The sequence below is a fragment of the Protobothrops mucrosquamatus genome, unplaced genomic scaffold, assembly GCF_001527695.2.
Source record: "Protobothrops mucrosquamatus isolate PMUCROS unplaced genomic scaffold, P.Mucros_1.0 scaffold363, whole genome shotgun sequence".
Taxonomy (NCBI): Eukaryota; Metazoa; Chordata; class Lepidosauria; order Squamata; family Viperidae; genus Protobothrops; species Protobothrops mucrosquamatus.
Window position 1 is genome coordinate 85,205 of NW_015386697.1, and position 24,757 is coordinate 109,961.

Consider the following 24,757-nt stretch of genomic DNA (forward strand, 5'->3'; position numbering starts at 1 on the left):
CTCTGGAACGAACTACCCCCCGAGATCCGGATGATTCCGGATCTCCTTACTTTCCGCCGCGCCCTCAAGACATGGCTTTTCCAGCAAGCGGGCCTGACCTAGGGAGGATTTTACTTAGGGATGTTTTTAAGTATAATTTTAATTGGAATACAGCTTCTAATATTTGGTTTTTAATTTGGTTTTATAGGGGTTTTTATTTTTGTATTTTACATTTGTATCTGTTTTAATATGCTGTGCACCGCCCTGAGTCCTGCGGGAGAAGGGCGGTATATAAATTAAATTATTATTATTATTATTATTATTATTATTATTATTATAACTGAAAAAAAGCAAAGAATGGGGGGAAAAAGGCAGAGTTCTGTTTGGTTTAGTGAATTGTGGTTGTTTTTTTAAATTACAGATGATAGATACTCTGAGGGCTTCTCCTGTAAGGACAAAAAGAACCACAAAAAGGATTTTCATTTACTTCTCTTAGAACCCCCCCTTCTTTAATTATATGGGCTGGGAACTCTGGAAACTCTAATCAGATCATATTCAGGAAACAGGAAATTTGCAGAACTCATACCAAGAAACCAGTGCAGCCAAAAATTATCCTTCCTGACAAATGAGGTCAATATTTAAAGAAAGGATCATTAATATTGTATTGGGGACATCATGCTTCTAACTCTCAGAGTATATTTTATAGTAGAGATAGAATGTGAATGGGGCTCTGCAAAAGAGGTACAGGGTGCTTCCATACTTGACTGTTTCTTGTTTCCTTGGCAAAGGTGTATTGATACTATCGAACATTAGCCTGGCCCCTCCACATCATCTAGCCATTACTGGCATAAGGCCACATACTTCTTTCTCAAAAGCTATTACAGATTGATAGAGATCTGCAAAAGTAATCTCTCATTAAAGGTGGGAAATACATAAATTAGGATCAAGAGAGTCAAAAACAAGAGAGGAATTAGTAAACTTGTCTTACTTGTGGTGAATGAAGTTCAGTTTCTGATCCAGACAATGTGTTATCAGAAACTAAGGAAGTGTTTGATCCATGCAAGGTCATGGGAGAAGAAGCACTCTGACAATAAAAGTTGACACAACACCATTAAAGGAGATCTTTAAAAGTATAATTTGAAATACATTATGAAATTTGCTTCATCATTAAATGTTCACTTAGACATAATAATAATAATAATAATAATAATAATAATAATAATAATAATAATAATAATAATAATAATAATAATAATAATAATAAAGTTGGAAGGGACCTTGGAGGTCATCGAGTCCAACCCCCTGCCCAGGCAGGAACCCTACACCATTTCAGACAAACGGCTGTCCAGTCTCTTCTTAAAAACTTCCAGTGTTGGAGCATTCACCACTTCTGGAGGCAGGTTGTTCCATTGGTTAATTGTTCTAACTGTCAGGAAGTTTCTCCTTAGTTCTAAGTTGCTTCTCTCCTTGATCAGTTTCCACCCGTTGCTTCTTGTCCTGCCATTATTCTATGGATTTTTTTAAAAAATAAATAAATGTTGTAAGCCACCTGGAATCACCTATGTGTGAGTTGGGTGGCTATATAAATTTGTCTAATAATAATAATAAATCAACATCTGACCATCCCAGGTCCTTGGGAAGGACTTGATAGCTGAATAAAAATGCCAATTCCAGTTTGAACATCTGGTTGACTGCAATGAACCATAATAGTAATGATAACTGAAGATCTTGGGTTTCAGCATAGGTTTATATTTTATCACAGTGAGAAGGCTAGACAAGGATAAACTTGGCTGCCTGTTGAACATTGTTATGCAAGCCATCCTTTCTTCCTCTGTCAATGTTATCCTCAATTATGTATAAGATGGTGGATAACTGAAGGCAAGTTTTTTGGAAAGAATGACTTTTGCTCTGCCTAATCATGGAAAACATTCCATCACTGATAACTAAATTAAATGAACAAAGAATTAAAAAATGTCTAATTGTCCATCTTCCCAATGGAATGCTGGAGGCCTAATTTAGTTTCTCCCTGGTGTGCTATATTATAAATAGAATTAAACAGGAAAAGGTGTTTTGGGGGGGAAAATCTGAATTCCATTTATTCAGGCCTCTTTTGGAATCAGACTAGTTTAGACGACTAGACATTTTTCACAGTAGGACAAACCCTAATCCTAATCTGAGAAAATACAGATAGTCCTCGACGTACAACCACAATTGAATCCAAAATTTCTAAGTGAGACATTTTTTAAGCGAGGACACATTTAGTTCAGTATAGTGTTCTGATAGCCATTATACTGAAGCCCACAAATAAAACATGAGGGAATGTAATCTTTCTACTCATGTTCTCCCAACAACTGGGAGTCAGGCATACTGATAGTACAGATAATATAAGGAGACTTTGGTAGTGACTAGATGCCCAGCTATGCAGATGGGTAGATACAAATCCCTGTATCTGAAGTTTGGTCTAGGGAGAAGCTGGAGGTACCAGTTGTTATACAGCTAGTCCTCAACTTATGACCACAATCAAGCCCAAAATTTCTATTGCTAAGCAAGACAGTTGTTGCTAAGCAAGACAGTTGTTAAGAGAGTTTTGCTCCATTTTACAATCTTTTGTTGCCATAGTTTATAAGTGAATCACTTCAGTTATTAAGTTAGTAACAACGTGAATCTGGCTTCCCCGTTGACTTTGCTTGTCAGAAGGTTGCAAAAGGGGATCACGTGACCGCGGGACACTGCAACTGTCCTAAGTATGAGTCAGCTGCCAAGTGTCTGAATTTTGATCATGTGACCCTGGGGATGCTGCAATGGTCGTAAGTGTGAAAAATGGTCATAAGTCACTTTTTTCAGTGCCGCTGTAACTCTGAATGGTCAACTAAACAAACTGCTGTAAGTTGAGGACTACCTGTAGCAAGGATCCAGATAAAGCAAGTTTTTTCCCCCTAATGTCCTTCAAGGGAGTATTACTTTTTCCTGACATAGAAGAGTAATTTTAGCCCTGGCACACAACGGAGAAGTAGAAATAAATCTTGAATCAAATAAACTATATAATAATATATTTAAAAGTTGACATCTTTCTTCACAAATGACAACTTTCAATTTTACCTGCACTGATTGTTCAGAGAAGTCATTTTGGTTTGAAAGTTGTTCATTAGAAGCTAAAAAATAAGAATATGGTTATAACTATTTCAAATAAATTAAGAAAGCATTCAGTTGGATAATCCTGTATTAGGTAATACAGTATTACCATTTTTAGATTTAAAAGGCTGACAGCTATATTTATATTTAACATGATTGATTTGCATCTCAATAGCTAGTCGGGACAAGGATGGAGTTTTAAAGTCTTTTAATTTCAAATAAAAATTAGAGATAACTCTAGTATTTTTTTACACACATTATTTCTTCAATATGTTGATATAATTTAAATACAGCTTTGATACATTCTTCATTTCAATTAATGTTGAAATAGAAATTTTGGACAAAAATTCAAAACTAAGTTTTCATACAAACTCTTTTTATTCACCAAAAGTCAGTTAGTCAAATAAAATATCTTTCTTTGCCATAAAAATAATCAAATATTTAAAATTAGAATATAAATACTAAGCATCTCTTTTATGTTATTTCTTATTTTATTTTATTGTTTTACCTCCTTATATATTTTTTATTTATTTAAATGTATTAAATAGAATTACCAGAAGAATCAACAGAAGAGGCTTGTGATGAACAGCCAGCACTTTGTGAAGGTTTATCAAAATCCAGAAGTGATTCCTTAAAGACAAGTGTTACTCTTTTGAATATACATGTGTGTATTTATATATTTATATACACAACTAAAAGACCCAAGCAGCAAAATACAAATATAATCTAAAAGTGTAGCATTAGTTTAACAAAATAAATGGATAAATATTACATAAAACATTTAAGATTAATTAATGTCTATTGCACACATTGTTTTTATGCCCATAAAGCTGACTACTGCCACTATAATTTTAGGATCCCAATTTATAAGCAAAATTTTTAACATACTGAGGTATTTCTCCCTGCTCTTGACTTTAAAATAGGCCAGATAACATCCTGCCAAAAATTCACAATGCAAAAAAATATACGGTAATCCATCTTTTCAAGGTCATTGACATTGCAGGGCCAATCTCTTTTTGAGAGATGGAAAATTTCACAATCTACCTTTTTGTACATTTGATGTATTCACAGATAGATATGGCCTCAAAGGTTTATTACTAAAGTCATTCTTCCCTTATATTCCTCTCTTTCCAGGTTCATCATCAATTCCCAGTAGTTCCAATGCTATTATATTAACCAATAAATCTACCTGCATGAAGTTATAAGTCCCCTGAATTTGAGTTATCAAATCTTGCAATTTTTCCCTTCTGAGTACTGGATCCTTTGGAAGGCTAGAAGTAGAGCAAAACTCGGCAGCTGTTTGGTGCACAGGCTTAGCTACCTAATACGACAGAAAAAGGCAAGCAGGGAGGAAGAGCATATAATTGCACAGAGCACTCTGCTCTTTTCAGATTGCTGAAATCAGACTTTCTAAACTCTTTGCCATTACATTCCCCTTTAGTGTAATCTAAACCATCCTAAAAATCCAAACAAGCAAATCTGAGCCATTTTATCTGTTAGATACCTAGGACTGCCCTCACAATGACTCAGTCCTTAGGCCCGTGATGGCGAACCTATGGCACACGTGCCACAGGTGGCACTCAGAGCCCTCTCTGTGGGCACGCGCACCATTGCCCCAGTCCTAGGCCTTCAGCTGGGTTTTATAAAACCTTTTCGCTTTAGGCCTCTGCCGCTGTGTGCAAAAAAAAAAAGGTTCAATCAATCAATCAATTTCAACTTCTTGCGGGGGAAAAAAAGATCTCGCAAAGTTGGAATTGATTGATTGAACTTTTTAGTCCCACCCAGTCTGCTGTTACCACCACAGTCACGCCCACCCAATGGGCCAGGCTCACCCAATTGGCCACACCCACCCAATGGGCCACGCCCACCTGGCACCCGACAATACATAAGTGGGCTTTGGGTTGCAGTTTGGGCATTCGGTCTCTAAAAGGTTCGCCATCACTGCCTTAGGCTCTTCCTTATCTAGGAGGAAGCTGATCACCCAAAAAGGGGCCACTGGCCAGCTACCATAGATGCAATGAGTGTAGAAAAGCAAAACCATCTTACTCTACAAGTCAAGTCAAGTCCTAATATAGGCTATCACTGAGTTCACACAATTAATATAGGCTATTACCAGAGTTCATACAGTAATAATCAAAGCAAAACAAACCAGATTAAGGCTCAGCATAATATATGAAGCTAACCACTGTTTACTTTTTTAAAATGAGTTTTTAAAAGTTCTTCAGTGTCTGTCTACATGAGCTCATATCTCAAAATTCTCAAGAACTAGGAATAATATGCATAACTAAAGTTGTTTCAGAAGCAATACGTTAATTGATACAACAATTTTTATCTACTCAACTACTTGAACCTGAAGTATATAATTATTTAAAGGCTTTGACCCTCCTGACCTTCCGGAAGAGCCTAAAGACCTGGCTCTGCCAGTTAGTTTGAGGCTCCAATGTGGGGAGTATCACCGTAGAGTTGGTTCTCTTTCTATGACACTGGTTACTTTCTTAAAAAGGCTAAAGCAAAATTTGATATTTTATGCAGAAATATAGCATATACTCATAGAAATATTTCAAAATATTGTAATAATCTGGATAGCACACCTGCATGATGTTTTGGATATTCCTTGGTAATTTACATGATTCTCCAACTGACTGAAAGCTCCCTTTTTTCTTTGATGCATCAATGCTGTGTTCATTTACTCCACCCGTCTTTCCATTCTATGGAAGCCAATAAAATAAAATAATTTATTAGAACCCAATTCGGCAACAAATTTTGAAAGCCAAGATTTCCTTCTGCTAAAAACTGATGCATGTCAAGTGCTTGTATTATTTTGTGAACCTCAATATTTTTGTTTTTACATAGGATGCCCAGGCATCGTTTTATTTCGACATAACAATGTTATGGACACCGTGCAAGATTAGTTTACTTTTACAAACTCCATCACCATATATTTTTACTTTACCCACTTTTTTCACATCTGATTCAAGCTTTGATCTGCATTCTTGTCTCTAAATTTAAAAGCATGCAAAAATATTTGACCAAACGTATAAAGGTAGTTCTCGAGTTACAAATGTAATGGAGCCTGCCCATTCCATTCGTAACTCGAGGATTCGGAGTGAATCTCATATTCGCCCACGCATTCACTAATTTAATGTATGGGCTAATGTGCGGCTCGTTAAGTGAACATCTAGTATCTCAGGGTGGGGAAGGCCATTGAGGGTCTAGTTATGGAACAACCCATCTTCAGATCACCCAATGCCTCCCAACCCACTGAAATACCTCATGTTCCCTCCCCTGGGAGCTCACAATTGCCCTGGGGGTCTAGGGAGCCCCACTGAAGCGTCCCTCACTGCAGTCGTACGTAAGGGTGAACAACTACCATGGTGTGGCAACATTCATAATTTCAGGACTTTTTCATAAACACTAGGGGGCGCTTATCATGTAACTTTGTTCGCTAAGGGAACGCTCATAACTCAGGGATTACCTCTAACAGAGTAAAAATTCTAATTTCAACACATATCAACAGATACAAAATTAGCTTATTTTGATTTTGCTGTTACATTTAAAATAAAAATAGTATTCAAGGCAGCTTGAATTAGTATTAGGGTTATTGGAAGATTAATATAGTATGAAATGTCAAGGTTCCTTCTTTTTAGCTAGAATCTACATAGAAAAACCACTGAATTATCAATAGTATATTGATCATTAATCAATTGATACTGATAATAGTTGCAGAAGCAATTACTTTTCAGTAAGCAAAATAATATGAGCAAAGCGCACTAATTTGGATGCTCTCATTTATACCAACTCACTTCTTTCAGTTCCACATCAAGCTTCTTTAGCTCAGTCTGCTCCTTTGGCACAAGATTCCCAACTCCCCAGATCTTAGGAGCATTCTGTAATGGCTGCTGGGCCACTTGCTGTGATCTCTCAGAAGTTTCCCAAACTTTTGGAGGCTGAGATTTTTGGTCATCCTCTTCTCTTATATGCCCCACCCATGGCTTTTCAGGCTGCTGTTTCTTTTGTTCCATCTCCTCTCGGACACGTGCATCCCAAGGCTTCATGGGTTCTGTTTTTTTCAAAGTTTCCCTATTAGTTTGAGACACCCATATTTTTGGCTTTTCCTGGTTTTGTTCCAATCCTCCTTTAGTTTTAGTTATCCAAGTCTTGGGACCTTCTTGCTTTGGTTCCTGCTCTTCTTTCGCTTTTGTTACCCAGGGTTTGGAAGAGGCCTGCTCTTCCCTAACGGGGGCCACCCAAGACTTTGGAGCGTCCTGCTTATGACCATCAACTTCTTGAAGAGGAGATTCCCATGGCTGCGAAAGTTCCAGCTTCTTCTTCCCTTCCTGGTTTACAGATTCTAATGATTTCATGGATTCTGTATTTTGCCTTTTCTGTTTCTCATCCTCAACATCAACCAGCATTTCCCAGGATTTGGGGGGATCACTTTTTGCAGCATGTTCTATTTCCCAGTGTTTGGATCCTTCAGGCTTGACAGCATAGTCTGCTTCTGGCAAATAGCGCCTATTAAGAAACTATGTAGAATAGACCAAAATAAAAACATAACACTTCAGTAGAAAAGCATAAAATTTAGCATAATCTCAATATGCACAGTAGTTGTCATCAGAGAGGCCAATAAACGTCAACCAAAATTGCTAAAGCAACAAGTAAAGATGACAGAATCTCTAGTTTATGAATTACAATAAGGGCATGTCTTTGGGCCAATGAGGACATTTCCAAATTTTAGAGCACATCATGGTACTGGTATAAAACGGCAGTCATTGCAGGAACACATAATGACTTATTCATCCCAAAGTGGATACTGTATATCCAGTCAAAACATATCCACTTACCAGGAGACAAACTGAAGAGGCTGCTGTCAATCACCTAAACTTCTCCCCCCCCTCCTCCAAAATATACTGCCTTCTCCTTTTGCATTTGGGGGAACAGTAAGCAAAGCAACACACTGTAGTAACACATACATTTTTCCAAAAATGTCTATAAAGATGTTAAAAACTAACACTTCGCAGTAAATTGGCTTCCCCTTTAATTTTTTAAATTAAAAAATATATAATAAAGGGAGGTGGCAGGAAGCTATCAAGGGAGGTGTCTGAAAACATTGGTAACTATGGAAACAGTATCCTTTCCAGTCCAAAATTAAGCTGTTCTAATTCTAGCATGTATAGAAACCCACCTAAGAACCAGCTGTTTTGGGTTCAGCAGAAGATAAAAATCTAATAAATCTACAGATTAACAATTTGCCTCTTAAGCAAACCATCTACTTGCAAGTCATTGGTATCTAAAACTGCCATAATCCTGCAGTGTCTCAATCCCATATAAGATAGTATTATTAGGACTACTCACAATAAATTGTTATAACAAATTGCAGTGGAAGAAATGAACTAAGCAGCGTATATAGACAAGTGAAGAATGCATTACTAAATGTATGTATTTTGGTACAGCGTCAGATAGATGTTCATCTTATTCTTAGAAACTACACTGAGGTTATTATTTAACATTATGCATATGATAGTGTATAACACACATTTTACAAATAGTATTGGGACAGTTTTGCTTTTATATTTTTTTGTTTAAATATATCAGGTTTTGAATAGGAAAATGGCAATCAACTGGACAACTGTTTAGCAACTAAAAGGAGAAGCAAGTATCAAAGTATCAAATCATGTAACAATAGACCTAAATCAGATGTTCTTAATCATATTTCCCCAATCTAGTTTGGGACAATTCTTTCAAGGAAAAAATGTTATGTGGGACTTCACCTTTCTGTACTCTAGTATTTCAATCCCCTCATATAATTATTTGTCCCTACCACTTCCCCAAAGCCCACCTCTGATATAACCTCCCAAATGATAAAGAGGAAGTATCCATATAGACCCAAGGAGTGGCCCATCTGCAAAAGGAAAAATATATAGCAAGTATGCCCTTAGTATATTTGTTCAGCCCTTCAGCTGTTCCTTATTAAAAATCTAAAATTAATGGTATAAGGAAATGGAGGTTCAGAAAATGCCTGGTCTCCAATTTGTGAGCCAAAGTCAGCCTGCCAGGCCAAGTCATGCAGACTTCAAATGTTCGTATCTTGCAACTGGTCTAACCCTTTGCCTTTTTCGCTGGCAAGGGTGACAGATGAAACTGGAAGGAGGGGAAATAAATAACACCTTACTTCAAGAATTTCCCAACTCTCTGAAACAGTGCCTACCTTAGACTGTGTTTATTAGTGAATGGGATTTTAACTCCATCATCATGATTTGCTTCATGAGAAGTGGCCCACTAACAAGCTTGTTTTTCAGACTGGCTTGTTTCCCACCCCACCATAATTGCATCTCTAACAAATTGCTAAATTTAAATATCTGCTCAGAGTCGATGCCTTCATAAATTAAGCTCAGACTTACATTCCTATTTTTGGCAATTTAGATTCCCTCTTCCGCATAAAGTTAAAGGAACTGATCAATGTTTTAAAAACACTCAAGGAAACATATGAAAGAAATAAAACATGTTTCCTTTATAACATCTTTATTTATTTGTATCCTGCCTTTATTATTTTTACAAATAACTCAAAATGGCGAACATATCCAGCATACTTGCCTCCAGAAGTTGTGAATGCTCCGACACTGGAAGTTTTTAAGAAGAGATTGGACAACCATTTGTCTGAAATGGTATAGGGTTTTCTGCCTAAGCAGGGGGTTGGACTAGAACAGGGGTCCCCACCTTTTGGGCACCAGGGACCGGTTCCATGGAGAGAGGTTTTTCCGTGGACCGGAGGATGTGTGGTTTTGTGTGCTGCCTGCATCTCGCGGATGGGGCTGCTTGTTTGTGTGGACTGGTTGCTGGCATGCCGCGGCCCGGTACTGGTCCACAGATCAGGGATTGGGGATCCCTGGATTAGAAGACTTCCAAGATTCTTTCCAACTCTGTTATTCTATTCTATTATGTTCTGTTCTATTCTATATCTTCCTCCTTCTATTTTCCACACAACAACTCTGTGAGATGGGTTGGGCTGAGTGAGTGTGACTGGCCAAAAGTCACCCAGTTTGCTTTCATGGCTAAAGCGGGACATGAACTCATAGTCTTCTGCTTTCTAGCCTGGTGCCTTAACCACTTTATTTACACACTTTCCCTTTTGGTCAGCTCAAAAATTATAAATTTAATGTAGTCTATCACAATGATATAAAAGCTTAATTCCTGCTTAGTTTATATACTGAGAAGATAAATAAAACCAAGTCACTTGTTTGGTCAGTTTTTATAGTCAATTTCCAGTCCAGTTATCGCATACGGCAAGTGTAATGGATATTAATCTGAAATATTATTCTTTTAGAACTACTGAGCTGGATTCCTCCAACTATTGGTTAATTTTTTCTTTTACTGATTACAGTCAAATCATGTTCTTGAACAATCTAAGATTGAATTGTCTGCTTTAGCTTCTTAAATAACGTATGCAAGTTTCTTTTAATTAGGATCAGTTAAACCCAACATTTGATCAATAATTTAGAATAAGTACAGTGCTGTATTAACAGATTTTTCAGCATATCCTAGAAGCCTAGTAAATCCAATTGCTAGACATGACCTGGGGCAGGCAGGTTTCTCTGTTAAATCAGAATTCACAACAACTGACCTGTTTCCTAATACTTTTATCCAGTAAAAAAACCCAAGATGGCAGTTAACATAGAAGTAAACGTGACTCTTCTCACCCCCAGTTAAATAACAAGGAAAAGGTTTGCTTGAGAAAATGTATTTGAATCTTCCCAGAAGCAGTAGTTAGCTATGAGGAAAAATGTAAACACACTGTAAGACCTGGGCAGGAATCCAAGCCTCACAGATGTAGTTAAGTAATTTAGAGCAGATCAGAACTTTGATTTTATATTGTACTCTACTTTTATTAGACCTTGCTTTATGGCTCATTTGAGGGGTTTTTTATTGGTATGGATTTCTAATAAGTATTATTTTACAGACATTTTTGGTGCCAGTTTATGTCGTAGACAATTGTAATCTTGTGATGTGCCTCAGAAAAACTTAGGATTCTTCAGAATTACCAAATACTGACTTATGATGGCCTGGTACTTTTTCAAATAATAGAAATAGACATTTTCCATCTTTGACCTTGCTCCTAGAAGTCTACAGGAAGGCAGGAAGGAAAAAACAAGTTGAAATGAATAATTAAAAATTCTTCAAGCAGAGATTTTGAAGAGGTCTTGTATTACGCAAACCTTGCAAAAGTATAATAGATAATATGGTGGACTTACTTCTTGAGGTTGTATTTCAGATTGAACATGCTGCCTTTGAGATTCTGGAAAGAAAAAAAAGCAACTTTAATTAAGTACTTGCACAAGCAAGAACTGTAATTGTGTGAAGTTAATTAACACAATATATTATAGTTTGTTAACAATAATTTGATGAAGACACATTTGGCTCAGTTCACACAATGTATTAAACTAAAATCAATACATTACAGATTAGGACAAGGTATGAACCCAGACTCAAACTTTGGACTGAATGGCTTCAACCAGGATTCTGTTTCCTACTCCAAGTTAGTCACATGCAATATTTCATTTATCTCAGTACAAAGCACACGCATTGTTAACATTGTAGATATAGGTTTGGGGCAACCTTGGTCAAAATGCATGTTTCAGTAAACTTCTAATAGAGCAAAAGTTGACAAAACAAGTTCTGCAGAGTTGAACATACAGTGTTTCCCCAAAAATAAGACCTGGTCTTATGTTTTTTTTTGCCTCCAAATGAGGCACTAGGTCTTATTTTCAGAGGATGTCTTATTTTTCCACATACATAAACCTCATGGCGGCAGCCCATATGTCAGTCGTCCCACTTGTTCTGGGCATCTTTCGCCCACTCGCAGCAGGATGGTGCCGCTGCCATGAGGCTTGGCAGGGGAGGGGGGATCTGCCCCACGTACCCTGCTTACCATGCCACAGGATCCCGTAGCCAGACCTCCCACGCCGCCTTACTTGTACTGCTGTCACTTTCGACCACTCACGGCAGGATGCCCTGTCACGCGTCGTGTGTACCAATGCTGCTGCCATGAAGCTTGGCAGATTCCCCCCAATCAGCACCACATGCCACCTGCTTTTCAACTCCGTCGCATTTGTCCACCACCGCAGAGCTGGAGAGCTTGCCGCATCACTGCCCAGATGCTCTCGCTTCCCCCAAGCATTTCTTCGCTAAGCTGATTTCCAGCTCCGTCAAGTTTCTCCATCGCGTTTCTCTGCCGCTGCATGCAGGGAAACAAAAGAAGTTTGTGGGACTAAAAAAAAAAAAGTTCAATCAGACCTTCCAACGTCGTAAGATCTTTTTTTTTTTTTTGCAAGAAGTCGGAAGGTCTGATTGAACTTTTTTTTTCAGTCCCAAACTTCTTTTGTTACCCTGCATGCAGTGGCGGAGAAACGCAGTGGAGAAAGACGACGGAGCTGGAAAGCAGGTGGCAAGGCAAAGTCCCCAAGGGCACCAGGTACTGAAATGGGCCCATCTCTCTCCAGCAGCTGCCCAGGCCCGCCGAAGGGAAGGCTGGCATCTACTGAAACATAGCGGCATTCCGGCTCTGGTGAGGAAGGGGCAGCCAAGCATGGACGCTGCAGGCAGGATGCCCACTTACTTCAGCACCCTCCCCGACTCCACCTGCCGCTTCGGTGGCTTTGTGGGCAGAGCTGTGAAGGGGGGTTAGTGGCCAAAAGAGCCAGCAGCCTGACTTGGAAGGAGAGTGAAAGGAAAGAGGCAGACAGGTCAACGGGGTATAATCTAGGGCAAGGGTAGGTAACCTTGGCTCTTTTATGACTCGTGGATTTCAACTCCCAGAATTCCTGAGCCAGCCATGGCTGGCTCAGGAATTCTGGGAATTGAAGTCCACGAGTCATAAAAGAACCAAGGTTGCCTACCCGATCTAGGGCTTATTTAGGGGGTAGGGCTTATATTAGGCCCACCCCAAAAATCAAGTTAGGGCTTATTTTCAGGGTAGGTCTTATTTCAGGGAAGCACGGTAGGCTTATTGTTTTTGTGCAAATTCCTACCAACGTTTTATGACTGCTATGTTCCTCACAAATCCAAAAATAAATGATCACAGGTAAACAATGCAATCATTATTAAATTCTGACCATATTCTATCCGTAGAAATTGACAACAATTTCCACAACTTTTCCTCCTTCAATTTCATCCTAACATATAACTTGTAAGTGGCCTAAAGTTATTCTGTGCGCTTTTGTTGCTTAAAACACTTAAACGTGTGTTTTCCCATGCCATAACAACAGACCACACATCTGTGAAGCTTATATCCCTATCTTACAATTCATCTTTATTGAATGAAAACGTTATTACGCAGACAGGGGATAGAGGATCTTTTTCAGATTAATTAAATTACCGTCAAAACCAGTCAGCAATGAAAAGATGTGCTAATCCAATTTAAGTAGGAGAGATACCTTAAGAACTTTTTTATTTAAACAATTTAGTAATGGTTTGCTGTATCTTCTATTTTGGACGCATATGGGAAACCAAGTACTAATTCTAGTTTTTAAAAAAGTTGTTTATTTATTTAAAAAAAATCCCTTTATTATGGTCACTGAAGAAAAAAAATATAATTATGTAATAGAATTTATACATTAATGTATTAATTGGAATACATTAAAATCCAATTAGGAAGAAAAATAAATAGAATTATGAAATACAAATATTAGAGTGCTTAAAAAGGATATATATATATATATATATATATATATATATATATATAGAATGGTTACAATAGTATTAGATTTTTATTTGATGAATTGTTTTAACTCAATAGACATAATCCAGCAAGCATTAGAGTACGTTAGATATGGTATACTGGAAACAGGTCTTGACTCATTCTCTAAAGTTTTACATTTTCGATCAACATACTGTGTAATTTCTAAATATATATTTTCTCCTTTATATTATAAAGAAAGCCTTATTTCTCCTTTTTTAATTTGGTTCTAGAAACTAGTCTGTGCTATTAAAAATTCTATTAAAACTGTTGCAGTGAATCCTACCATAAACAGATGGGCTTTTCAAAGAACAAGATCCTAATTTCCTTACTCCAAGACTCCTGCATTGTTAATTAATTACTTATAGTTATTAATTATGTACCTAATTGGAAAAGTAAATCAAACTGCATGATCAACAGGCCGAGCAGTTTTAGTCCCAAATACTTTATAGCAGTAGCAAAAGTAGCAGTGACTCATCTGTCACAAATTTGTTTCAAGAAGCGAGCTCTCAGTTGAAAAGTAAATAAAATCATGCTATTATCATTATGGTTTGTGGCACAGTTGCCAGATGTTTAGACTTATTATTATCCACTAATTGAGTCCTGCCCAAAGAGCAGATATCCTAGGGATAAACAGGCAAATGTTTGATGGTTTTAAAGGTATTATTGCAGGATGTATTGTTGTTATTATTAATTAGGGGCCACATGACACACTTAATAGCTTACCTTACAAAATAAAAACGGAAAGAAATTATGAAAAAATCCTGATCATTCCTGCTGCATAGTATTCGTGGGACTTTCTATCAATCTAGAAAAATTAAGCTCTGCATGGCTGAAAAGTACTGATAAACCAGAAGATATTTGCTAATAATAATGGGAAGAAAAATAACGTTTGAAAATTAACCTAAACTAATTAACAACCTCTGGGATATTTGCAATCCTAGGTGCCTAAAATTTATCACATACATTTCTAGCTTTACAAGGGCTTTTGAAGATTTAAAAATCCTCAAAGCACCAATCTATGCCAAAAAGTTAGGTACATACCACACTGGCCTAGTTTGGATGGTTGTAAGTTATTTCAAGAAATATGTTAGCACTTTTACCTGGAAATGTAGCCTATCTGCCTGCAAATCAGAAACCTTTATTAGCTAAGAAACTAAGTTACCAGCCTCAAAACAATTAAACCAATTTCAACTTGAAATTTAGTACAATTCAAACTAAATCAGGGGTGTCAAACTCAATTTCATTGAGGGCTGCATCAGCATTGCGGTTGCCCTCAAGGGGCCGGGTGGTGTGGCCAGGGTGGGTGCGGCCTGCTGGGTGGGCGTGGATGGAGTGGGTGTGGCCTACTGGGTGGGTGTGGTCAGCTCTACATTGTTCGCGTCAAGGGTGCCTGTGGGGGCCTGGGCAGGAGTGGGACAGATATGAGGGTTTCTGGCAGAAGGGGTTGGGACCAGGGCAAGTGCCAAGGCATGGTCCACTGGAGGAGCCTCACTATTCCTCTCAGGCCATGCAGGGGGGGCTGGATGGTGGTGCGGGCTGCCCAGAGCCCTGGGCAGCAGAGGTCAAATGCCCAGCCTGGCCCTTGAGCACCCGCGGCACCAAACCCAGCCCCACTTCCTCAAGGCTGCTGCTCAAGGTTCTCCTGGTTCCTCGCTGTTTCCAGACAGCCTTGTGGAGCTAAGACTGAATGCATTTCAGCATAGATGGCCACCATAAAATTGTACATTGGCTTCTGGCTGGCCTGGGCCAAGGCAGAGGGGGCCGTTCCCTCACTGTTTCCAGGATGGCTTCGCAGGCCACATGAAACCACTTCGTGGACTGCATCCAGCCCCCAGGCCTTGTGTTTGACATGTCTGAACTAAATGAATATTGTATGGTTAAAGCTCTTTAATTTGAATTGCAAATATATTATGTGCAAAGGATAGACTCCAACCTATCTCTCTGTTTCTATTAACAAAGACATACTCCTGCAGGTGTCCCTCATGTGAATTTTTACAAAAGGTTATAGGCTAGAAATAAGTTATTGGCTTTTCAGTTGTGTCTCCTTTGAGTCAAATGGGTCTCATGATGACTTCACAAATACTACGTGTCTTGGGAATTTCTGTCCAGACAAGATTAATCATGTAATTTAAGATTTAAATGTATACATTACCAATTTCATTGACAGACTCTGGTTTTGATAACTGTCTGTTTTTTTCAGGCTTTTCCTCTTTCAATTCCTCTTTCTCTGGTTTGTTGCAAGGGTCAGGAATGTTTTCAAAATATCCAGAATCTATCAATTTTGATAACAAATCCTTCAGATGCTTATCTAAAAGGAAAGGTATTCAATATTGAGTGATATTCCTAAAGAATTTTGAAACTGTGACTAGCAGAAGCCACTCATTTTAAAAAATTAATACTTTATGTTAGTGACAAGTATTTTGCAGTTACCTAAAGCAGGATTTCCCTGGTAGCAGTATACCCATTACTGGAAACTCTCACATCCTATACAGACAATGCTAAGCCAGGATTTCAAATCATGCTTTGCTGAATAAGCCATAATGACCTAGTTTCCAATAATGGGTAGATTGCCACATGCGGAGCAAAAAGCAAATAAATCATATTATAGCTTGACAAAATGTGGAATTCAGTGTTAAGCCAAATGAGAACACAAATTAATGAAGACCCTTATATATCCCATGACCATGTTCTCAAGAAAATATACCTTAACACAAGGGTATCAAGCTCAAATTGCTTCACAAATTAATTGTCCTATCTACCACACACAAAGTATAGATGTTAAAACTGATATAAACCACAGGTACTACTAATGATACTATACTACTGAATCCCACAATTCTAATGCAGTCCTCTCTTTTATGTCTGATTAAAAACCTTGCCCTAGTGATCAACATTTTTAAGTCTGGAAACATTCGATTTCAGAGCAACGGAAAGACCAAGCAGTGCAGAAATGCCTTAAGGGCTGGAATAATAGTTGTTATCTCAGTTTTGCCTTTTACCTTAAATCAGATATGTCAAACTCGTGACATCGCGCAACATATTGGGACTGTTTTGCCATTGCCGGCAATGTGGTGGGTGCGGCTTCCGTAAATAGTTACAGCTCTAAAACCAGATCCCATTATAACAACACAGCCTCTTTTTATTAATAGCTACTCACAGGTTGTCCCAACTATTACTTTTTCACTGCCTTCTAGCAGATCCCAGAAACAAAGTGATGATTGCTCCATTTGGTCTTCAATGCTTAAAACAAAAAGAAAGAAACAAAAGTTTTCAAAAAATTAGTTCACAAGTAAGTTTTAACTATTAGGTTGGCTTGGTATTTATTGCAAATTATGTTAGCTGGCTTTTTCTTAGTAAAGTTCGAACAAAGGAGGCAATTGAAAAAAATTCCATATACTTCACACCAGCTAAATACACCAGTCCAATTTCCTGATTTTAGTAAGTTTGCTGCCACCTCAGTAAGAACGGATACTAAACCAAGGCTCCATTTTTTCAGAATTCTTAGAAATAATACATCTTTGCCTGAAATTCCGGTTTTGTATTTGATGGCAATATGATAAAAAAAATCATTTATATATTCCAATCTAAGAATTTCATTGAGCCTAAAATTCTACATTTTAAGGAATATCTTCAAAATACATTTTAGTAGGAAAATCATACTCATATTTCTGTAAAACTAGGCACATCAATCTGAATTTTTTGATTATGAATGTGATTGAAAAATGTTATATCACATAGTTCTAGACCAGACATGTCAAACACAAGGCCCGGGGGCCGGATGCGGCCCGTGAAGTGGTTTCATGTGGCCCGCGAAGCCATCCTGGAAACAGTGAGGGAACGGCCCCTGCTGTCTTGGCCCTGGCCCAGGCCGGCCCGAAGCCAATGTACAATTTTGTGGTGGCCATCTTGGGACTTGCCCCGGTGAACCATGACTTGGCACTTGCCCCGGTCCCACCCCCTTTCTGCAAGAGACCCTCAGATCTGTCCCACTCCTGTCCAGGCCCCCACAGGCACCCTTGACGTGAATGATGTAGAACTGGCCACGCCTACCCAGTAGGCCACACCCACTCCATCCACACCCACCCAATAGGCTGCACCCACCCTGGCCACACCCACCCGGCCCCCCAAGGGCAACCTCAATGCTGATGCGGCCCTCAGTGAAATTGAGTTTGACACCCCTGTTCTAGACTGAATAGGTTAAAACAGCATCTAAGAGTAACAAACTGGTCATAATAGACCACATATTATTAAAATAAATTTGTTTAATTTGGTACTGTATGAAATTTCCTTGTCAAGGCAACTGAGTGCGTATGGGCACCCTGTGTAGTCTTAAGGTATGTATTATACCAGAATTATGCAGGTTGTCCTCATACAGGTTTGAAAGGTTAAGTTAATCAAAACCCACTGTCCACTAAAATCTACTTGTTGCTCAAGGTGATGCTGTTATACTCCAAGCATGGCAAGCTAAGAGCAAATAACCACTTTTTTTGCTTGATGCAGTTATGTCACACAGAAGGAGAAGTGAGGCAAAAAATACACAAAGGAAACATTTCATTTCTCTTTGACAAGGAAAAAAACTATGTCATGGACTACATCCTGAAGGGGTTCCTCAAAACTGAATCCAGAAACAAGACAAACCACCAATAGTTTAAAACCGAATTTTCAATATGCTATTGCAAGTTTTATTTGATTTAAAGGTAAAGTAAGAAAAGTTACCTAACAGTTTCATTTCTTCCTGAACATGTCAATTTTGCAAACTTAATGAGGTAGTCTAATTCTTTAGAAGGCAAGTATATTGCACCATTCAAGCCACTTCTGAAGTCTTCCTGCACATGCTCTTGAGTGAAATTCTGCAGCACATACTGGACCTGCAGTATTGTGCGGAGCTTTTTCTTCTCTGCTTCAAGCTTCATTAAGGTTTCCCTTCGTTGCGCTTTCCGCTGTACTTTTAATAGCTGTATCAATGTGAGGAAGAGATTGGCAGTGGGTTCACAAATGGTCTAAACAATGGACAGACTGCAGCTCAGAAAAATACCTTCAGTCAATGATTATTTTAATCACATTTATGAGGAACTTCCCAAGTTCCACATTGCAAGCTTTTACAAACACCAATGCCTAAAATGCAAGAAATTTAATTATCAGAATAATATCCTATATCAAAGCAATATGGGCCATATCATGTACGTTTCTTTTGACTGTTTGTAGCTAAAGGTAGTCCTTGACGTACGGCCACAATTGAACCCCAAATTTCTGTTAAGTGAGACATTTGTTAAGTGAGTTTTACCCCATTTTACAGTTGTCATTGTTGTAAAGTGAATCACTACAGTTGATAAGTTAGTAACACACTTGTTAAATGAATCTGGCTTCCCCGTTGACTTTGCTTGTCAGGAGATCGCAAAAGGTAATCATATGACCTTGGGACACAATAATGGTCATAAATATGAACCAGTTGCCAAGCATCTGAATTTTGATCACATGATCATGGGGATGCTGCAAAGGTTGCAACTGTGAAAAATGGTCATAAGTCACATTTTTCAATGCCACTGTAACTTTGAATGGTCACTAAATGAACCATTGTAAGTTGAGGGGATGGACATGTCATTTTGTAGGATGTATAGTACTGACCAGTCTTCGTCGAAGAGACGGTACCTTTTCCGTATTAAGTTCAGATACCTATAGAATCGTTACCCTTTTTTATATAAATTAAGGAGTGTGTAAAAGATTACTTAGTTGAATAAAGATGTGTTAATATACCAGAGAGATGAGTGAAGAACTGAATCAGGTCTTAATGTCTTCTGAAGTTCTTTAGCAAACTCCAAGTTATGTATGACTTCTTCATATTTTTCAACAGCTTCCTGCAATTAGTCATAATTTTTATTCATTTAAAAATGCATCTAGGTTTACTGAGATGAGTCTTGAGGCACCTCAAATAAATGTGTATGTTTTGGGTGGATTAAAACACTAACCTGATTTTACTATGCAAAGTGCAGATATTAAAACAAAATGTTTTCTGCCCCAGACTTACACTCAAAGTGAAACACGTGAAAAATCAACCAATATTAAGATATTTGGTCAGGATTTATTTGCTTTTACAGCATTCTGGCTAATTTTAAACAAGCATTCTATTTTTCATACTGATCAGAATAATCAATAATACTGATCTTCACATTTTGATTTGGACAAGATTTATATTTTAAAACATGATTTTTTTTGATCAATAAAGTTTTCACATCATGTTAAAGTGTTGAAAGCCCCCTCCCCAGCAGTTATGACATTTTTAACTTGAAAGATGACTTTGGCTTACTTTTATAAAAATAAACTTAAATAAGCAATAATCATTAAGTCTTAATGAGGTTGAACCAACATTTTAAGAATTATTGACATTTGTGACTATTTAAATAAAAGAGATTGTTGAGAGATACTCACATGAACATAGATTTGTTGTAAACACAGCATTAAGAGTATACACCACATATAAAATTTATAAATAACTTTATAATAAAATTTTGTTAAGTGAAACAAAGTATTAAAAATTAACTGCCATCTTTTCAATGGACTATAATGCAGTTTAAAACATTATTATTATTATTATTATTATTATTATTATTATTATTATTATTATTATTATTATTATTATTTCTATTTGTAGAGTGGTAGATATTTCGAAGGGGTCCCTTAAATGCATTAGAATATTACAATAATTGATTTCCTCCATTTTTTTATATTGAACACATGATTATTACAGCAGCAATTCTAATTTATTTCTTTATTCCTCCTTATGCATTATAACTTTTCTGTGTTTTTATTTACCAATTTCTACATTGCCTCATAGTGGCTTAAAATAGAAGATATTTAAATATTTAACTTAATAATAGTAATTTCCACAACAGGAACCTGGAATAATGCAAATTGGTTTGCATGTCTAAATTGGATCATTGCTATTAAAATATGCTTTTGTAATTTTAGCAATAAGCAAATACAATCCCAAGAAATACTAACCCAAACTTTCTAATTCATCTTTATACCTCAGTTCTAGATCAGCCACAACTCTTCATTATGCCACAGTACATGAAACAAAACTTTAAATTATTCAATCTCTTTGTTTTTGCCAATATCACTATTATGAATTCAAAATAGACTTTGCATGGCCTAGTTGGCATCAAGTTCCAACTATTTAAACAGAACCCTTGTAAAAGAAGAATTAAACTCTAAAGCATGTTGTCCAATATTTTGGCTAGTCTATGCCACATTGAGTGAAGAAGATTGTTTTGGATCACATATAAAATGTATAACATAATTAATATAAATAACATTTCCTTTTTTATATTATTATCTTGTGGGGCTGCATTACTAGCTGTCCAGGACCACATGCAAGTAGGATACCTCTGCATGTAAACAATTAAGAAAATATCAACTATATAATATTTTTAAGACAATATACTATAAAATATCACAGTGTTTTATTTGCACGAATTACATGAGCAAGTATGATCTATCATATCATTCCTTCTAAAATCATTTAAAGTACTTCAAATGCCACTCAGAAAACCTTTAGCACAAGTTTCCTCTTACCAAAACATTAATTCTGTCCCACACGGAATTCTCCAAATGTCATCACATTTGATTACTTTTTGCTGTTCTATCTGAGGAACTTTAGGAGCCGTGGTCCCAATACAACTGAAGGCTCCCAGATTGTAATAGTCTGCATTATGGTACTATTCAAAAGATCATGGCAATTGATTTTGCTAATGCATACACATTAACCAAATTTGTTCAAGTATCTTAAATTTTGAAATCTCTTGAAACACCCAGAAACATATTATTTGGTTACCGTATATTGCAAGGTACTCAGACGTTATGGTTTGCACAAACATGTTAAGTTTAATGTTGTTGGCTAGTTTGTTGTTTAGCATATTGTTTGAACCCAGTACCACTACTTTATCCCTTTATCAAGTAGAATACAACAAGCCAAGGTTAAGTAAATTATAGGTTATCAATGGGGTGGGGAACTTGAATCATGCAGACTTTCACTGAAAGGAGCATATTTCATTTCTTGGAAGCCTTTCATTCCCATTAGTGTCAAACTTGATTTCATTTTATCAAAACCTATATTTTCTGCTAAGTCTTTAAAAAAATTCTTCAAGAATCTTCCTATATACACTCAGTGTCTAAAGTTAAGCAGGAATTTAGTCTAGCTAGCTAGATATATGCACATGTGGCATTCCCACCAAGTGCCATTTAACTGATCAAGAATGGGTATAAAAATGTTTATAAAACTGTAAAAATCAGAGATAAAAACAGAAATCTTACCAACTGATCTTGATTAAGGACTTCCCCCCTTTTCAGGCGATCCCTATAGTCTTCTAACTTGAACTGCAAACATAAGTCAAACAAGTGAAGTATGAACAAGTTTTTTCTTCAGACACAGGCCAAACTTGAACCACACAATCATTAATTGCAACCTTCATTGCTATGTATCAATATAAAATCTTAAGAAAATATACCAGATATTTAAGTACACTGCATTAGGCATTAATGAAACAATAAATCAAAAAATACCCTTTATAATTCATTGCTGTAGTCCAAGCTCTATAAAGGTGATTGCAAACAGAGCTAATATGACCTAGCATTTCTCTAAACAGTGTTTTAGGGCTGGTTCATGAATAAAAATGTTAGAACATCAAAAGCACCGTGATTAGAGATAATATATATTTATAATTAAAAACTATAACCTTTTCACATATTTAAACTCAAATCTCTTGCAGCTGTATTGTAAAGCCATCTTTCAACAGAAAGAAAGGCACTAATGAAGCATGAAGTTATTTCCAGTCAAGGCAGGTTTCATTATACTGACAGCACAAAAATTACACAGTAATTCAATGTAACAACTTATACTTTTTATTACAAGGGACAGTTGTGTAATAAAGGACACAGTAAATAAATATGTATGCCATATCTACTTAAAAGCCATTCCTCTGTAGCCACAAAGCTATCCTAAAATTAAATGTTAAGCCCATTATAAAATTTCTTTTAAAAGCTGCAATTATCTAAAGAAAAGTAACTACCCATACACTTGTTTGGGGCCAATAGAAAGGGCAAATTATTTTTTTTATAAGCAGTAAATATAGATTACTTCCCCTGAGCACTTTGCTTTACAAATCTATAAAAAGTGATAGTCATAAGCTGCCTTTGCCTTATGCAATTATGGTCTTACCGCATTATTTCTTGCACTCTGTTAGTTTAGAAAATATACCTACCTTCTTTTTCTCAATATTCCTGATTTTGTGTTTCAAGCAGATAAGTCCATTATCAATGTAAGTCTCGTATGCCTGAGAAGCTGTAGCTGCAGAATTCAAAGCTGCCTGCAGGGGGCTCATGGGAGGCTGGTTATCCCCTCGAGGACCTTGGGTCACCTGCTGCTTATCTGGCTTCATGCTCTTCTCTTCCCCTTCCTCAGAGTGGCATGAAGGTGAAGGGCGGCGAAGTGGAGACTGTGAAAGCTGCACCATTGAAACGGCTAGGGCTGCAAAAGAAACCGGTACTGATTAGCTGCTCCCTCCTCACAACCTCTTTAAAGCAGCTGCCTAAATATGTGAGCGCAATACTCCCTCATCTAGACGACATATATGACGTTACGATTTCTACAAAGGTCTTGGTGTCTTGAAAGTTGCGTGTCGGATAAAAGAGGAAATTTACACCTTACGTCCGTAGTAAATCTTACGAGTTCCTATGGTTGATGTCATAAAGTTACAATTCCTTAACGTCTGAAATATCGAAGAATTAGTCTCAGGATCTTCTTGGTGCATTCTTCCCTTTTAAATTTCTCCTGACTTGCTGTTATTGCCCTAGTAGAGCGCTAACAGCCATATCCACAATTCCCACCAAGCCCAAAACACAAGATTTGTTTCATATACAATTCCAAATGCTTCTTTCTTTAAAACTCCAAAGAGGTATTTAAGACGCCTGTAATGTAGGCTTCTTGTCACATGCGCTAAAAAACCAGGATCTGGAATGAAATGTTAGCAGCAACCTATAGAGAGACAGAGAGGGGAGAGAAAGCAGCAAAATCTCTGCCCTTCCTTTCTTCTGATGACCAGGGAGGCGTAGAATAATTACTATTGGCTATGCTAATTACTAATGATGACAGTTAACACATAAGGTAGAACAAGGCTACACTGCACCAGCCTCCCTTGAAATAAAATACAAACTTCCAAAGGGATAGGAGCCCTCCCATGCAGAAGAAACAGATCTTGGAGTACCTTTGTAGGCATGTGTGTGCATGCTTCTGGTATATGTGTACATACACACATCCACACACAGTGTGTAAGTGTGCGTGCTTTTGAAGATTATACATTTTACAAATGTTATAGCAACATCCAGTGGAACGATGAGAGGAGGAATAAAAGGTAAAGAAATCAGTATTTTTTCCTCTTTCCAAGGAGAAACAAGCACTCCCTTACTCTAAGGTAATTAAAGGACTGCAACCCCACAACCCCATCCAAAGCTTACTAGGGACTCTCAAAGGTAAGTTCTCCAAAGCAGCAGCAGCAGTCCAATTCCCAGGAAAAAAAAAAGGGGGGGAGACACAATTCGCAGCCCACCTCCCCTGTTTTTGAAAGCAGGTAAGGGCAAAAGAGAAGCCAGCAAAAGTTCCATCTCTGTCAGGGTCAGAAAAGAAGGGTCTCCCCCTCAGTGCCCGCAGCCAGCTTGGCGGGGACTAGTGACGAGGCAGCGCTGGGTCATCCTCCGCTCTAAGCCGTCCATGTTGGCGGACCGGAGCTCCCGAGACATCCTTCGTAGAATTGCGACCGTGACAGGGCTTGTCTCGCTTTCCCTCAACATCCTTCGGTCAAGGCTCCGCGCTCCATCGGCACCACATCCAGAGCGGTCCCTCATACCCGGCGTCCCGTC

The 24,757-nt window shown here is 37.6% G+C and overlaps 1 protein-coding gene across 1 annotated transcript in view; it reads right to left on the reverse strand.

Annotated features, from left to right (window-relative positions):
* The window catches only part of CAPRIN2 (caprin family member 2), a 34,124-nt gene extending 10,769 nt beyond the window's left edge, over positions 1-23,355 (reverse strand). Inside the window, exons 1-14 of the mRNA XM_029284077.1 lie at positions 23,104-23,355; positions 22,157-22,219; positions 19,621-19,701; positions 18,563-18,801; positions 17,004-17,086; positions 15,999-16,154; positions 11,361-11,404; positions 6,915-7,637; positions 6,069-6,110; positions 5,703-5,819; positions 4,301-4,432; positions 3,666-3,741; positions 3,079-3,131; positions 968-1,063 (exon numbers count right to left, since the gene is read on the reverse strand). Coding sequence (XP_029139910.1) covers positions 968-1,063; positions 3,079-3,131; positions 3,666-3,741; positions 4,301-4,432; positions 5,703-5,819; positions 6,069-6,110; positions 6,915-7,637; positions 11,361-11,404; positions 15,999-16,154; positions 17,004-17,086; positions 18,563-18,801; positions 19,621-19,701; positions 22,157-22,219; positions 23,104-23,355 — 2,157 coding nt within the window. The remainder of the gene's footprint in view (positions 1-967; positions 1,064-3,078; positions 3,132-3,665; positions 3,742-4,300; positions 4,433-5,702; positions 5,820-6,068; positions 6,111-6,914; positions 7,638-11,360; positions 11,405-15,998; positions 16,155-17,003; positions 17,087-18,562; positions 18,802-19,620; positions 19,702-22,156; positions 22,220-23,103) is intronic.
* Positions 23,356-24,757: the final 1,402 nt, after the last annotated feature.